At 40.7% G+C, this 16,798-nt stretch overlaps 1 protein-coding gene across 1 annotated transcript in view; it reads right to left on the bottom strand.

Moving 5' to 3' along the window:
* Nucleotides 1–16,798, bottom strand: part of LOC144784018 (SCO-spondin-like) — a 1,726,865-nt gene that overhangs the window by 70,685 nt on the left and 1,639,382 nt on the right. Inside the window, exon 117 of the mRNA XM_078662721.1 lies at nucleotides 15,909–16,073. Coding sequence (XP_078518847.1) covers nucleotides 15,909–16,073 — 165 coding nt within the window. The remainder of the gene's footprint in view (nucleotides 1–15,908; nucleotides 16,074–16,798) is intronic.

Here is a 16,798-nt window from a genome sequence, read left to right as displayed (position 1 = left end):
CTCCTCTGGACCAATTTACCCTTTTTCGCCCTATTGAAGCCCATAAAGAGTCCATCTGATGTTCTTTAGTACAATCAATGTAGAAGCTCAGGGCTCTCTTGGGATCAAGGTGATGAAGTCTTTTTTCCTCTTTAGATGGAGGAGTGGTGGCAAAGAAAGCTGACAGTTTGATAGACTGCCCTATGTGGAAGGGTGTGACAACGTTTGGAAGAAATGCTACATTTGTTCAGAGTACCAGCTTGTCTGGAAGAAGGTGGTGGAGCATCGTAGTTTGGCTCCATGTTTTACGTTTTGCTAGGCCACACATATACATTTTATATATATATATATATATATATATATATATATATATATATATATATATATATATATATATATATATATATATATATATATATATATATATATATATATATGTAGAGACTTCTGGATTGCTGAATAGTCTTCTTTAGGTTTAGATTGTAAGGGATGTGTGCTAAAATGCATTTAATGCTGTGCATTCGCCAGGGATTAGTGAGAGTGGATCACATGTTTGTTTAATGCTTTAAAAATTGTGATCAGAATGTCGAGTTTGTTTGACATCGACATGTATGAGCTGCTTTGCCACATATGAGAGTACAGCATGATGTACCTTGATTCTTTATTAAAGATTTCATGTATTGGATTAGATGTAGATTGCAAAACTAATGTGTTTAAAGGAGAAAATGGTATGTTAGCGTGATTGTGGGCCTTAAGCTTACAGTCAAATAGTTAATACTAAAATAAAAGTTATTTTTTTGCATATTTTTCATTTTTGCCAGTGCAGACCAAAGGCATTCCTTAGTTAGTGAAAGGCACATTATATTTGAGAGATAGTGAGTGGGTTTAAGGATCGGAATTACTTGTCCAGTTATGCCCAGTCATCAAGTCTTCTTCCTCATATTTTGTATTGCGGCAACCAAGATTTTAACATGTTCTTTGCTATTGCTATTGTGGAACAATATTGTTAGACAGTTTGGTCTACCTTTCATAATCCTTTGCTTTTACAGTATGTTCTAGGGATTGCTTTATATCAGCTTGGATTTGAGTTTATAGTAAATCTTTTAACTTCTAGTTATTGATTCCGACTTTTATTGTGTTGTCTTAATGATTACACTATACCTTACTTTTTTATTGTCATTAACCCCTCCTCCTTCAGGCTACTACAAATGTCTATTGACTAGAGTTAAATTGGAAGCAGCAGCCCAGAGCATTCTAAGTGTCAGATGGCAGCTGGAAAAACAGTGCTTGTAGTCCACTCACATGAAGAGCTGACGTGATTGCTATGAGGAAAGTTGTCTCCAACGTGAAAAGGCAGAGAATATAACTGTGCATTGGAACAAAAAGGGCACACATGAGGTAAGTGAAAATCAAATTAAGGTTTCATAGAAGCATCACAAAAGCTGTGTGCGGGACCATATGAATAACAGGACCAAACTCCAGCCTAACCAATCAACGGATCCTGGCTATGCTGACTTAAAGAACAACAGTTTCAGTGGGAGACACTCAAATATCCTCATGAGATAAAATTACATGTCAGTGTTTGATCATCTGCATCATCACAATTGTATTGCTCTTTACAGCTGGTGTTAGACAATATATCCATAAGGTGCAAATGCCACAGAGCTCAAAAGTGTAATAGTACAGCAGTTAAAATATGATACATATATATAGCATGGGTAACCATAGTTCAAACTTATAAGTCCAGCATAAATACGGATCCAGAATACACACTTGCTGTGAATGATGGCAGAGGGAGTATTATAATGGTTGCACTGTTCCTTACCAACAAGTTTTACTTGGCCGTAGGAAATAGTAAGAAATGACTACATGTCCACCAATCTAAATTGTGTTGGCAGACGTAGCCATTTCTCCAACAGCCCTTACTACTCAGGGTCATAGGAGAAGTGTGGCCACGGAGGAGACAGAGTAGTCACCGCCGTGGTCAAACTTAACGTCCACCCGCATATAAATCGGGCGGGCAAACCACTATGTTGGCGGGGAAGGAACTCCCTCACCGCTGCAGCGGAGTTCCTTTTTCACCAACATATAAATCAGGCCCTATGTGCAAAAACAAAATCATTTTGGGCAAAGGGGGAACACCAGGATTCTGGAGTATCTTTGTAACTATTTACTCAATTATTACTTTGGAGATTAGGAAACGAGGGAAAAGCCAAGCTTGGCTTGTCCTGGAGCAAAGAATGCCTTGGGGTGCACAGGAGGCCTGTCATCTAATGCATGAATAGGAGGATGACAACCACGATGTTCAGGTGTCACTTTTTTGGTATGTAAGCGAGCCTGCTTATTATATTCTTCGACACTTTTAATAAGGTGTAAGGAATATTCATTATGTTTATGGCGGAGTATCTAACCGCCAAACTCTAAATCAGGCTCATAATATGTAAAATCTGTGCTAACTTCTGGGAGTTCAAAGGACTAATGTGTCCTCTCAAACAGAGGTTGACCTCAAGAGCCATCTATATCAGATTGCCCAAAAGCTGCCCACTTCTTTAAACGGCCTCTCTGTGGTGTTTATGTGTGTCTTCATTTTGCCTGTCTGTTGCATGCTGCATAACTTAACTGCTTTCAAGGGCTCTTGGATAAGCAATAGGATTATACAAACAAGCAAAGTCTAGCGGGTAACATTAGGTTCTCCTGGTCACCTTTGTGAGAGATGTCATGTACAAGACAAGTAGTCAGGGCACACTGATCACAACATACCCTGACAAACATACTATAAATGTACTGACAGCTTTAGTATGCCACATTGCAGAGGATGGAACACTACATTTCAGTCTAACAACATATGCTTCAAGGACCCTCAATATTTTTGCTGACCACCCGAAGAATGACGCTTTCGACTGATCTATCAGGTTGCACTCAGTCTGTAAGAATACTACAGACATTGCCAAAGGGAGTACCAGCTCCAAAGGGGTATACTACTTCCAAAGGGAAGAACTAGTTACAACACTCAGCTACCTTCAGAGCCGGTGTACCATCCAATAAACACATCCAGACCAGTTTTCCCTGTAGGGTGCGCACGTACGTGCAGCCCGCCTTCCTCAAGTGCTCACAGCTATTACAAAGTGTGCACATCACTGCGTAAGTCACGGCTTGCATCACGAGAGTGTGAGGCTGATCTCGACCATTAACTTTAAATCACAAATAGCACCAACAAAAATGGTCACTCGCTCTCTTGAAAGCATTTATGGGAATTGTAAAATGACACAGAGTTCGAGCAGGCATCTGCCACACATACTCCCTTAGTATTGAGGTTGAGTAGCTGCAGCCTGCAGGGGCAGATGGAAGAATTTGACATCTGATATCCTGACATTAACCATGAGTTATCACTATCAGCAGATGCTCGTGAATGTCATGGCTTTTGCCATCTTTTCCTCCTTAAGTTATTTAATTCTGATACGGATCTGCCATCTCTCTGCCCAATGCAGCTGTCCTAGCAACTCTAGCATAAAAACAAATGTTTAATTGTAGGCACTGCAGCCAAAACAAACTCTACAGCAACCGGGTTAACTGTCTCCCTCCCCTTTGTTAGTCATTTATTTTCGTGTTCTCGATGTAAAAGGCTGTACATTTCCAAAATGCTCAATCTAACTGGTTACAGAGATTGCAAGTTCCCCTTTCTGTGCCTGACTGCATAGTGATGCTCCATCAGTGTGGCCTTTTACATAGCATTTGTTTGTTGCACACACAGTCCTTAATAAGTAATTGCTCCTAAAAGGAGCAATCTAGATACAGATCGTCCTACTCTGTGTTCAAGCCCCATGCAGCTCTCTCTATTTCTCACACAAAGACACGCTTTTAATTTTACGTAGTGCAGCCAAACTCTACATCGAGACGTGTAGGTGTAGAGGTGTCCTTTCCTGTTTTTTTCTCTTCCTCTTTTGGATTGAAAGTCAACACACGTGAAAATGTTCAATGTAACTGGAATAAAATATGGCCTAGTGGCAGGTCACTTTGAACCTAGGGTACAAGGCTCAAGTTCCAGCCTTGGTTGAACAACGTATGATTCTGGGCAAATCACTTAACCTTCATGTACATAAAAAAGTGTATTGGACTGCAAACGTTATTCAGATCACATTAACTTCCATATGTGCCTGCACAGTGACCAACATATTACTGTAGCCTTCTACATTATATAACTGTCTATTTTACTCACAAAGTTCTCATTGGATCACAGCTGAAAGAACTGAGCAATTATTTCAGGTTCAAAAGAAACATGCGATCCAGTAGCAGAGCTGGCTCTAAAACAACATCCTTTTTTTTGTTTTATATTTTTATTGAGAACTAAGTGTCAGTATATAAACAATACATACCAATAGAAAAAGAGAATTATACAATAAATCAAATTATGGCCACACAATAAATTACTATGAAATGTTAACTTCTCAGATTTCTAAACACAAAAAATCATAATACAGATATCAAAAGATACAATGTCTGAGATACTCATAAAACCTGGAAAGCAAGAAATAGAAAAGGTGGGCAAGGGAGGAGATGATGTAGATAGTATACAATATGTGGTAAGCCATATATTATAGATTTAAAAGATAGTAGAGACAATATCATACAAATCCACAAATATAACATTTCAAGTGGAGATATTCCTACTAACTCAACAATTTCCAATAGGCATACAGTAAGTCCTAATTGAAATAACAGTGTTAATGGCTAAAGCATCAACAATCCTAATGATAACACCAACAGCATGGATATAAAAAAAAGATGAAATTAAATAGTGAGATGAAAAAGGAAGGGACTCCCTTATAGTATTTACTAATTAGAAGGAAAAATCTTAAATATTACCAGAAATAGAATACATATTAGATAGCCTGTGGTGAGCAGTAGCAGGGTACGAAGAATTTTCAAGAGATTAAATTTAATTCTGGCCTCTCTGATTCCTTTATTCACGTTCATAATAACATCTGCCTGTTCCTCATCAGAATAAGCCACAGTAATGAACCCTTGCCATTTGAAGTGAAGTTGTTCTAGTAATGGGCATGAGTGTAGTTTATGCACTATGAGATTATAAAATCCAGAGACTGTGCCTTTGAATTGCCCCCATAATTTTTAATATTGTAACACTGGGGAATCCTCAAGTATCCACTGATATGGTCCTAGTCTATAAAATAGAGCTTGTTTTAGTTGTTAGCATTTCCCCTTTGGGAGCTAAATAAATAAATGCATAATAAAGCTAGGGAGTTGCAATTCTATCTGAAGCATTTCAAAGGTTTTAAACTCACCTTCTAAAGTGAGTAAGTGATCCAACATTAGAATACCTGCTCTCTCCCATATATCCAAGGAAATAGTCTGTTTACCTATTCTTATATCAGCGTTATGCCACACGGGAGCCTTTTTATGTAGTCTTGGGTTACTCGTAGGAATTTGTGAACATGTATCAAAATCTTAAGCATAGATTGAAAAGTAGCGTTGGAAGTTTGTAAAGCAGGTGATATGTGAGCATCAAACATGTGTAAACTCGAAGTTGCCTGTACAGATTGTCTTTCAGTGAAAACCTATAGTGAGGGATCATCCTGTCTGGGCCAAATCTAAACCAATTGAGATAAATGGAGGGATGTATATAATGTTACATGCATGGTAAACTAAGGCCCCCATCTTGCCCGTGAGCAATCAATTGAGAGATTTTAAGTCTAGGTCACAGAGATCCCAAAATAAAGGTTTTAATACCTATGTCAATATCTGACAATATTGATATTTTAACTTTCAAATCAACATACTTAAAATCATATTTGAAATGAGGCACTATAAATAATCATTTTCACTGCCTGTACTCTACCCCAAAAGGACAGGTTAAGATGGGACCATTTTTTATAATCTGACATTCTTTTGGCAACAAGCAGATCAAGTTATCTTGAATCATACATTCTAAACCTGCACTGATATAAATACCTAGATACTTCAGGTGGTCCACTTTCCAATGAAAATTATAGCCTAAAACAGCTGCTTTTGTTGTACCACAGGACAATGGGTGAGCTTTACTCTTATTCAAATTGACTTTGTAGCCAGAAATGGTCGAAAAGTATGAAATGGTAGACATGAGTGTCGGTAGTGAAGTAGGTAGATCAGTAATCATGAGCAATTTGCCATGTGAATATAGAAGTATTTTTGAGATCCCTGCTAGTGTAGGAATGCCTGCTATTTATTAACACTGTCTTATTGCCGCAGCCAGTGGTTCAAGTGCAAGAACGAATAAAAGGGGCAACAAAGGGCAACTCTGACAGGTTCCTCTTTGCACTAAAAAATAATTTGAAAAGAAACCCCCTGAATTCACTTGTGCAGACGGTGTTTCATAAAACCATTTGATCTTGAGATATATTCATTAGCTAATCCCAACCTATGTTATGTATGGAACATATAACTTCATTCAATAAGGTCAAAGTCCTTCCCAGCATCTGAGGATAAGGCTACTCTGTCTTACCAGCATCCTTAGAAAGCCAGAACATGTGAGCCTAAGTGAATAGATGGTTACAAGAGTTTCTGCCTGGCATGAATCCCACTTGAGAATTACGTATGAGTTTAGAGATAAATTGTTTGAGTCTTTTGGCAAGAATGGTGCCTAATATCTTTGAATCTGTATTCGGAAGGGAAATTGGACAATAGCTATTGTACTATAATTGATCTATCTCAGGTTTGGGCAGGACTATGATAGCTTTATTTGAGAGTGAGGAGAGACTACCAGTTTTCTCTGAATCTTTAAATGCATCATAAAGGGCGTCTTTTGCTTATGGTTTTACCCAATGGTAAAATTCCCCAGGAAAACCATCTTCTCCCAGTGCTTTATTGTATGAAAGACTGGAGATTACTTACTAAATTTCATACTTTGTTATTTTGCCAGACGGTATGAGCCGATCTTGTTCATTAAGCCGGGGGAATGCTATTTTATCCATGAATTCCTGATCTTTTAGGTGGTCCTCATCAACCTCTGTGCTATGCAATCTCTCATAATGATCTGCAAATGTATTAGCTATTTACTGAGTCTCAGTTATTAGCCTCCCTTCAGAGTTATAAATAGCTAGAATGGCTTCTCTCTGTTTTAATCATGCAGCTAATAAATGCCCAGCTTTTTCTCCTTCTTCATATTTTGAGACTTAAGTCTATATAACATATTTTCCGCTTTTGAAGTATATAGTGTATTAAGGTCCATTTTAGTCTTTTCAATCTACATCTGGAAGCTTCAGTTGGATTAGTAAAAGGAGCTGTGTAGAAGTTTCGATATTGTTTTCTAAAATGGTCTGTTGTTCTTTTCTACATTTATTGGCTATGGCAGAATCTTTCATGCCCCCTAATGGTGACTTTTGCAGCGGTCTTTAAAATTTGTGGAGAAGAAAGTAAACATTTGTTGTCTTTCATATAAGTAGTCAAATGTGATTGTAATTGTAAGTTTTCTGTTGGTAGTCTGTATCGAGATATGTTAAACGCCATGGTGTCCTACAAGGGCATTTCAGACCCCAATCAAGCTGGAGACTGATAGGAGCATGATCTGAAAGTGCAATTTCTAAAATGTCACAATCAAGTACTTGTGGTATAATAGAATGTGAAATAAGAGCATAGTATATTCTAGAGTAGTAATCATGAATTGCAAAGTGAAGAGTAAATCACTTTGATCCTGGCCTTTGGTATTAAAGACAAGCTTTCAGGGTTAGGCCAATACAGCTCCAACCCAAGCTTTCTGAGTAGGTCTTTCAAGCGGCTAAACTATGGAATGGATGTTACATGGGGCAATATCAGGAGGTCAGTTACTGCTTCTTGGTAGGAGGTTAGCTCTTCAACCGCCCATAATCAGTGTAAAAACATTAATATTATGTAGTCTATATTGAGGACCAATTGTCTGTGAGCAAGATCTAGATACAATGGATTAGAGGGGTACTAGGGGGTAGATTTAAAAGAGATCTGAGAAAGTGTTTTTCAATGATGGTAAGTTAAGTTTGAAGGGAATCAATATGACTTATTGATCTGTAGCTGACCGGGGAAGCTCTGTCACCCTTCTTATATATGGGGCTGATTTCTGCTATCTTCCACGATGAAGGCATGGTCATACTTGATGCAATGGTGTTAAATAACATGTTAATATAATGGCCCCAGACTGTTATGTTCTCTTTCTACAAGTCATTGGGGATACTGTCGGGCCAGGTGCTCGAGCTGGAACACACAAACAGATTGCTACTTGGGTGTCTTCATTAGAATAAAAAACGCTTCTGCCATACCAGATAAGTTTACCCCCCTCCCTTCAATTTGGTTCTCTGCCTCTCTATTGCTTAGCATGTAGCTTTTCCCAAAGGGGACACCCACTCATCAGGCTGAACTTTAAACTCCACTACTGAATAACTACCCTTGAGTCAATAGGCAGCTTTTTTCCAGAAGGTCTTAGAGTCTTTGGATGTCAGTGCCCTTTGGAGCGAGAACCATAGGGAGTCTTCCCAATTCTTCTTCGCTGTCGGTATTGATTGCCTGTACCTTGCTCTACATGCCACCATATCTATACGGACATTAGACTTTACTGTCTGAACCAAGTCCCTCTTTGCTTCCCTGCAATCCTGGTTCTACCAGGCTACCTGGCAATCGCGCCCCAACTGTTTCTTATCTTTGACCTGTTCCTGCTCTTTGCTTGGTTTTCCTAACAGATCCCTGATCTCAATATAGAGGAGTTTGTGGCAAGAGCTCAGTCTCTTGACTACTTCTTCTTTTGGTTATTTGGCCAGCTCTTCCATCACCTTGCAAACTTTGCCTTTGGCAATATCTAGAGCTCTGGGTGTTCCTCCACCCAACTCTATCTTATTGTTCTCTGATTGTTTGTAATGGATAAAACACCCAGGTCAGGCCTACTCTTTGGGCCAGGTTCCTGTTCCCTCAGATTTAATAAGGAGAGGGTAAGAGCATTGTGGTCACTGTCTGTTCTCTTAACCACTGCCATATCATGGGCTAAGTGCTAAAGTTTGTGGTCAATAAAACAATAAAAAATTCTACTGGTGTAGCCAGGTCTGTTAAAGGTAAGTTCACCATTTATATCAGATGTTGTTCTCCCATTTGTAGCTCTTAGATCATGCTGCAGAGTAAGGGACTGCACCTGTCCGCCTCCCTTGGTCCATTTCACTGAGGGAAGATCTAACTTTGGGATTTGTCACACATGGTCCCACTCCTCTGTCAGATCTAATGGGGTGAGGGCAAGTGGTTCGAAGGTGCAATGAAAATCACCGTCCACTAACAACGGGATGTTGTCTGAAGCTTCAGACAGGATGTGATCTAAAATTCATATGGCATTATTTTCCTTTGAGCCCTGAACCACTCTATAGTAAACAGTAAAAATCTTAACTTGCATGCTGCATGAGAAGAGTGTGTATGTGGCCCGGGGATGCCCCAATAAATGGGGGGAGATCTGGAACAATTGGAACGAGTACAGAGGAAGTATTTGTGAACCACCCCATCCCAGACACCCCACACCTGAGACAGAGAAATAATGTTCTAGAACACAGCTGCCATACTTCCTGTGCTGGTGCCGAACCGCAACTCCTTAGTTAGAACTACGGCTTTCTCCATGTGCCTGATATGACCTGCGTATGCATTGTTTTGGTTTGTTTACTGGAAATAAAAAAGTGAAGACCTGGGTTTACCCAGAACACTCGCTAATAATTGTATAATCCTGATGTGCACTGCATGTAACTACACTACCTCAAAACGCCACCGGACCGGTGAGGGTGTCGGTAATTGGCCGTGTTAAATGATCCCTGTTCTAATGAAGACGCTGCCGACCTCCGGGTTGTAGGCATCATGCCGTGTACTTAACCATGTGTAAGTAAAGGTCTTAAAAAAAATATATATATATTAACTTTCCAAACTCTGTGTAGGGCCAAATCTACTGCCAGGATGTCTTGGGAATCTACATGGATCAACTTAACTTTAGACCCAAGAGCAGTTTTAATCCAAATTGATACACCTCCTGAGGGTATCCCCATCTTTTTCCTGGTGGCATCTAGGCCATATGCAGAGAACCCACTACTATGCGGGTTACACAGACTCCAGGTTTATTGGAGCAGTATCACATCGTGGAGGTCCACAAAGATACACCACTTGGGATCTACTAACAATTTTGAGATCCGTGCCACATTCCAAACCAGGACCCTTAGATGTCGATGGCATGCTTTTACATCACTGTGAACAGAACTATGGTCGGTGATTTCTCCTTCCTAAATTTCAGGGGAAAGCACAGACTTCCCTATTTGAGCACAGGAAGGGTGGATAGCTATAGCCCTTAGTCTGGATGGTCCACCCTAGGTAGGAGAGAGCTTCCGACAGGTTCACGATCACATCATTGTACGGAGTCATTATGAGGTGGTGCGTCTCCAACTTAGAGTCATCCTTGCCTTCCTGTGTCACCTTTGTCACTTAGGGGCTACCCTTGCAGAACTGGCCTCTATGGTACAATATCAGGCCTTTCGGGGGTCTGTATCTAATGATGATGGAGGTATTAGCAGTGGAAATAGTATGGGAGTCAATTGACATTAGGCCATCAGCTGTGGCAATGCGAAAGAAGCTAACTTTGATCACATCCATTACCGTCCCCGAGAGGATAATCTTTTGACATGCTTGATGTCATCTCTTATGATTGAGTACCAATGCCAGGTGGTCCTAAACCAGTGAATATTCAAATACAGTATGAGATATACATGGTGTATTGAACAACAATGTAGGAGAAAAGGAAATTAATCATATCCATCAGAGGTAATATCTGCACTAAAATAGTAAAAACATTATATCAATACATAACATTTATATATACTCATGTAGCTGGAAGAAGCAACAGTGGAAAGTTTATAATCAATTACTTTACCAAAAGACGTGGATGACTTTAGAGGTGATCTCGATTTGTCTCTGTTTTTATTCTGAGTGAGTACTTCTACACTTCAGACAACTTTATCTCTGTCAGACTGTTTCTTAAAACTACAGATGAATAATCTACCAGTATGGTGGCTTTGAGGATCATTTTGTAATTGAAGTTGACTGTTGATAGTTGTTTCAGTCAGTGGTCGTAGTGCTAAGTCCACATCATGGTCCTCTAAACTGTCCAGGAAGCATACCAGTTCCTCAGGCTCTGTGTAATTCCTTGATTTCCCATCCATTGTGAGCCACATTGAAGCAGGTTCTAAAATACCATATTTGACATCCCATTTCTGAAGTCTTAACCTAAGCTGCAGGAATGATTTTCGTTTGGCATTGATTTCAGTGCAGTAGTCTGCAGCCAAAAATACTTTATCGCCTTCCAAATCGTAAGGACCATGTTTATGAGCAGCTGGTAGTATTTGACTGACCTGTTCATGACGCAGAAGACACGGTCTATATTAAAGGTTTGAAGTTGAAGTTCTTGACCGAATCCTGTGGGCTCTCTGCAACTGAATGTGATGCTCAAAAGATATGTTCAGTAGACGTGGTAATAAAGTAAGTAGCAAGCTCTTCAAATAATTTTTCATATTTTCTAGAATTCCGTAAAAACAAAAGTTATTTCTTTGGGCCCTGTCTTCCAAATCCATTACTTTTTGTTTTAAATGCATCGTATCTTGACCCCAATACTCTGCATTATCTAATCTTTCTTCCAAAAGGGTGGTTTGTTTAGATAGAGTTTCTACTTTAGTATGGAAAGAGTTTAGGTCCATCCTTATTGATTTAATTTCTGTCGCGAGATCTTAAAGTTTGACCACCATAGATCCCAACTGTTGCTCCACAGCAGATATCTCTTTTTAAAAAAGGACCATAGAAGCATTGTCTTGTGGGACTAGTAGAAGTGCCCAAAGATAGAGTGTTCCCTACTACTTGTGTAAACAAAGGCTTTCTATTAGGTTTGCCACTTGCCATACTGTTATACTTCAATGTTAAAAAAGGCAAGAAATAAGTAGAGCCTACTAACCAAATATGCCATCCAGTCACCTCGCAAAGCAGTTCGGTAGTAACACTATAAACGCAAACACAAATTTAGATGTGGAAAGGCTTCTGGAATTCCCCAAAATTATGGCTGCATGTTTTCAAACAGGGATTACTGAAAAACAGTGTATCAGAAATGTCACACAGCTTTACCCTGTTCATCTAAGTTTGCTCTGCACCCTTTGCTGATAGTAATTCCCTTGCCTACTTAATTGTTATAGCAGAGTATAGGCTGCTAAATGTAGAGAAACACCTCAGGGTTGATAGTTCTCATATGCTGCTCCTGCACCCTGTGAGAAGGGCAACAGTAATTAAAAAACGCACAGCAGCCTTTCCACTGCAAGAAAGAGAATTCCACTTAACTCTTCAGAATCAGTCTGTGTTTCCTGACAGAATGAGTACATTGTTCACAGATTTCTGAGATTCTAAACATTTTGACTGTATGCTTTCAAACAGGGGGTTCTGAAAAACAGAGTATCAGAATTGTCACACAGCTTTCCCTTGCCAAGTTCCCTCTATACTCTCTGCTGATAGTAATTTCCATGTTACGTAGAAGAGTACAGCAGCAATTAAAAAAAAATCAAATACACAGAGCAGCCGTTCCACTCCAAGAAAGGGAATTTATCTTAACTCTTAAGAACGAGGCTATTTCCTGACAGAATGAACATTTATTCACAGAGTCTCTCAGCTACAGAAATGGTGCTCTAATTTCCCCTCCACATGCTCTGCTGACAGGAAAGGTCCTGCTCTTCTCCTCACCCAGTGTGAAGAATTCAACTAGAGTTCAAGAGTAGTTTAATTCCCCCGAAGCAGCCTCTGGGTTAAAAACAGGGAAAGACACTCATCTTTTGAGCAGCCTCTGTTTCCTGATAGACTGAGTAGTGACTCAGCTCAGCTGAAGGAACCCTGCTTCTGCCTCCTCAAATAACATTCTTGAAGAAGATTCTTAAAACTCTGCAGCTTTCTTTGAAGATGAATGTCCTGCCCCATAATGTCTTAGTAGGTTGAATTCTGCTTTTCTTTGTCTGGTAGTAAACAAAATTTTGCAGGTGGCAAACACCACCGATTATGGTAGCTGAGCTTGCATGCCTAGTCAGTTTCTTGGCACTCATACCTTTGGCTGCAGCGCACAGAGACCTTACACTGCCGCACACAGAGGAACATAATTAGAGAGAACATTAATCCAGACCATCGTCCTCTCTTCTATTTCACAGATAAATCTGGTCTCAGATTTCCTTTAAACAGAGACTCAAATATAGATAGCAGGGAGAGTGGTGTGCGCACACGGCTCATGCTGTTACTGAGATGAGTCTCTAAGTTCATCTAGGTTACTAAAATCCTCTGTTACCTGCATCAGCTTCTTGTGGCCTTTGTGTCCCAGAAGGCTCGATAAGGATTTGGATTCTGACATATAAAAGGAATTTCCCAGAGAAAGTCAGGTTCCCGACATGCTATTTTGTTCCTTGAAGCAAATATCTTTACAGTGCACATTACTCCCTCATTATTAAACACAAGTAGCTTTTCGTGTCAAAAGTTTAACTTTAAAATCCTCATTTGGTTACCACTTTGCCTCATTTTGATCCAATTGCATTATAAGGAGGCCAGCGTTGATCCACGTTACCTATAGTTTAGTTGTGCCTTTTGTAAGGCATTTTTCTGGAAATAGTAATTGTATGTTATGCGGCCAACAGAATCTTAATCACTGCAGCTGGTGAACTAGTGCAGGCCTTGCTGTGCTTGGCTTTACAGTATCATGGTGAGATGCAGGGTGGGACATTTACCTAAACAACACATGCACCACATAATTACACAAACACCTCCAAATAAGATAGCATCAAGAAGTGAGGTACAGTGGGACAATGCACCAAACAATTCACCCAGGTGCTCCAAACAATATGTCATAATTTTCTATGGATGACTCCATAAGCTGGCCCAAGGAATCTTGCAAGCATTTAGCCTTTCTTTTTGTGCATAGGCCATGATTCTGATTATCTTAATCAGAGTGATCTTTGTTTTCAGTCAAAAACTTTTGACTTCTAATGTGAGCACTGGGAGCTGATGCTGCCAAATAAATAATCTGTAAAGGAACCATTAGACACGTGGCTAAATATAAAACACAATTATTAACCTGTGAAATATGTCCATTAGTCATCTGATGGCAGCATACCATTATGCACTTTTACCATTTATGATAACACAACATTTTCGACAAATGTCTGACTCCAAGCACTTGCACTTCTAAAACACAGGCATAAAGACTGGACTCCTGGCCAGTGATGCACTTACCTATTAAACTTTATATGCATTGTTTACATTTAGAAAATACCAAGATTGACAATGTTGGCATAATATTGTGCAGTAAATTTGTTGATTCATGTCTTCTCTGGAATGCCTTTGTTGTACACTGTAGCCTAAATTACAAAGAGGCTGATTTATTAGTAGGCGGACGGCCTGTGGATCCGCCATACAGATGGAGTAAATAACTCCGTCCCCATGGTGGAGAGGCCACCTACCTAATTTATAAATGACTGCCAAGCAGACGGTAATGAATAAAGGCACAGGCAGGAACCACTATCACAGCGGTTCTTGGCAATGCATTTGACTGTTTGCTATAGGGCAGCATTGGACTGATACAGTACTGTAGCAAACAGCATTCTTTTTTGTTCCCAAAAAGAAAATGCCAAGGCAGGATTTTCTTTTTGAAAAGATAAAAAGTTATGCTTCCCTCCCCATGGCAGGATTCCTCCATGGCGGGGGAGCATTATAATTGTTTTACTGTTCCTTACCATCAGGTTTTATTACAAAATGTCTACATGTCTGTCCATTTAAAGTGGATGTGTGGACGTGTAGCCATTTCTCTGACGGCCTTTAATGCCCATGGTCATCGGAGGACTTTGGCCATAGCGGAGACAGAGTAGTCTCATACGTGGCCACTCTGAAGGTCCCTCGCACAATTTCAAAGTGGGTGGACCTTTGTTGTAGTGGAATATACACATAGTCAATGTATATAAATCTAGAGAATTCTAGAAATACCTTCTTAGGCTCTGCATGTTGCAGGTTTTTGGGAGTACTTCAGGAAATCTTTTGTGTATTCCAGTTTTCGTTGTTCCTGTTCAGACATTTCCAGCAGCCTAGGTGTACAGCTTGTAGAACCATGACTTCTGAAAGGCAGATAAACCTTGTCCTGACAAGTCCAGTCCCCACCATTTGAGCAGTGGCAGCTGGTTTTTAATGGTGGTGGGTGGGGCGGGTCCCGGGGGGAGGGAATGAAAACAAAATGATGCACCTACTTGTGTGCCAGTGGCGCCGCCTCTTGGTCCTCTTCGCCTGCTTCCAGGATCCCAGGGCAGGATGCAGGAAGTACCCGGGCTCCTAGGCTCCCCATAGTCAAGAACAATGCTGCAATGCAGCGTTGTGATTGTTGTGAGTGCCGTGGTTCGACACTCAGCCAGGGAATGGGAGCTTGGGCATGTTCTACACCCAGGCTGTAATGCAGCCTGGTGGAGAACTTGCAAAATGCGCACGACGGTTTGGCTGGCCAGAGGCGGCCAGCCAAAGAGTCATGCGCACTTGGAGTGGGCAAACCTCTCCTCCCCTGCCCTGCTCTGTGAGCAGTGCAGCCCTACTAGCTTAGGGAATGACTAATCAATACTTTGCACAATCGCAATGATCTATAAAAAAGATGTGTTAAATTAATTCAAAGAAACAGCAATTACACCAAGGTTTACAAACAGGTCACATAATTGTGCAGTCTCTTAGGACAGCAATTTTGATTTCAGCATCTTGTTGCTTTTTAAGGGAAATTGAAGGTCAGTAGCCTAGAATTTGTGCCTTGAATCTTTGGATTTGTGAGGTAAAATGGCAGAACGGAGACACTGTAATGAATACAAATCAAAAATGGCAAGAAGTCATACGATATAAGAAGGGAACATATTTCTCACCGCAGTCTAGCATAGTGCAAGGACGATGACGTGTGGCAGGGCCCTGGCAATCCTCTCCGTCATACAGGCGCAAGCGCCTCTGGTGCCTCTGGGAAGTCTGCAACCCACTTCCACAGCTGACAGAACATTGGGACCATTGAGACCATTCGGACCATTGACAATCCACTGAAGAAGGGAAAAGGAAATGTTGTGTAAGCCATCAACCAACTTGACTTACTACACATAGACAGAGACAACATGCACATGGACGCTCACCAATAACTTTTAGATGGTCCATAAACAATGATGCTAATCAGGATACAAAGCTAAAGACGCACTGGCAAAGCGATTAGGGCTGCCTGTGACACCGGGGCACTAACCTATTGGAGTTGCCAATGCTTGCTTTGCTTTTGCTATACTTTATGGCAAAAACCACCAGAGGCGGCTCCTCTGGCTGAGGACTGTCACTATCCCTGCCAGCAGCCGCATCTTCAAAACTTGAAAAATAAAATGATAATAAAGCATGTTTGTTATTGGTTTTTATTCTCCATACTGTGGAGTCTAGGTGGCGGGCCAAAGGGATGTCAAGTACAGGTGGAGTGGTAAGTTCACTGTTGTCAGTGCGCATGATGGTTTGGCCAGCCTTCTCAGGAAGGCCAAAACGTCATGCACACTGAAGATGTCTCCAACCTGAGCTGCGTTGCCGGATTAGAGGCAGCTGGCACAGGCTCCCAGTCACCCTGTGAGCTCAAATCGAGGGTGGTCAGGCCAATCCTGATGCTGATTCCATGCTACGAGAACAAAGTCAGAATTGGCTGCAGGGCAGTCTGGGGGCCTGTGCTTGCAGTGGAGTCAGAAGAGCGGCAATGCAGCGGGATTCTGGTATGTTTATTTGTCTTGAACCCCCTCAT

Source organism: Lissotriton helveticus, chromosome 10 (assembly GCF_964261635.1).
Source record: "Lissotriton helveticus chromosome 10, aLisHel1.1, whole genome shotgun sequence".
NCBI lineage: Eukaryota > Metazoa > Chordata > Amphibia > Caudata > Salamandridae > Lissotriton > Lissotriton helveticus.
Note: the sequence above shows the minus strand (reverse complement) of the source record. Positions and strands in the feature narration are given on the sequence as shown.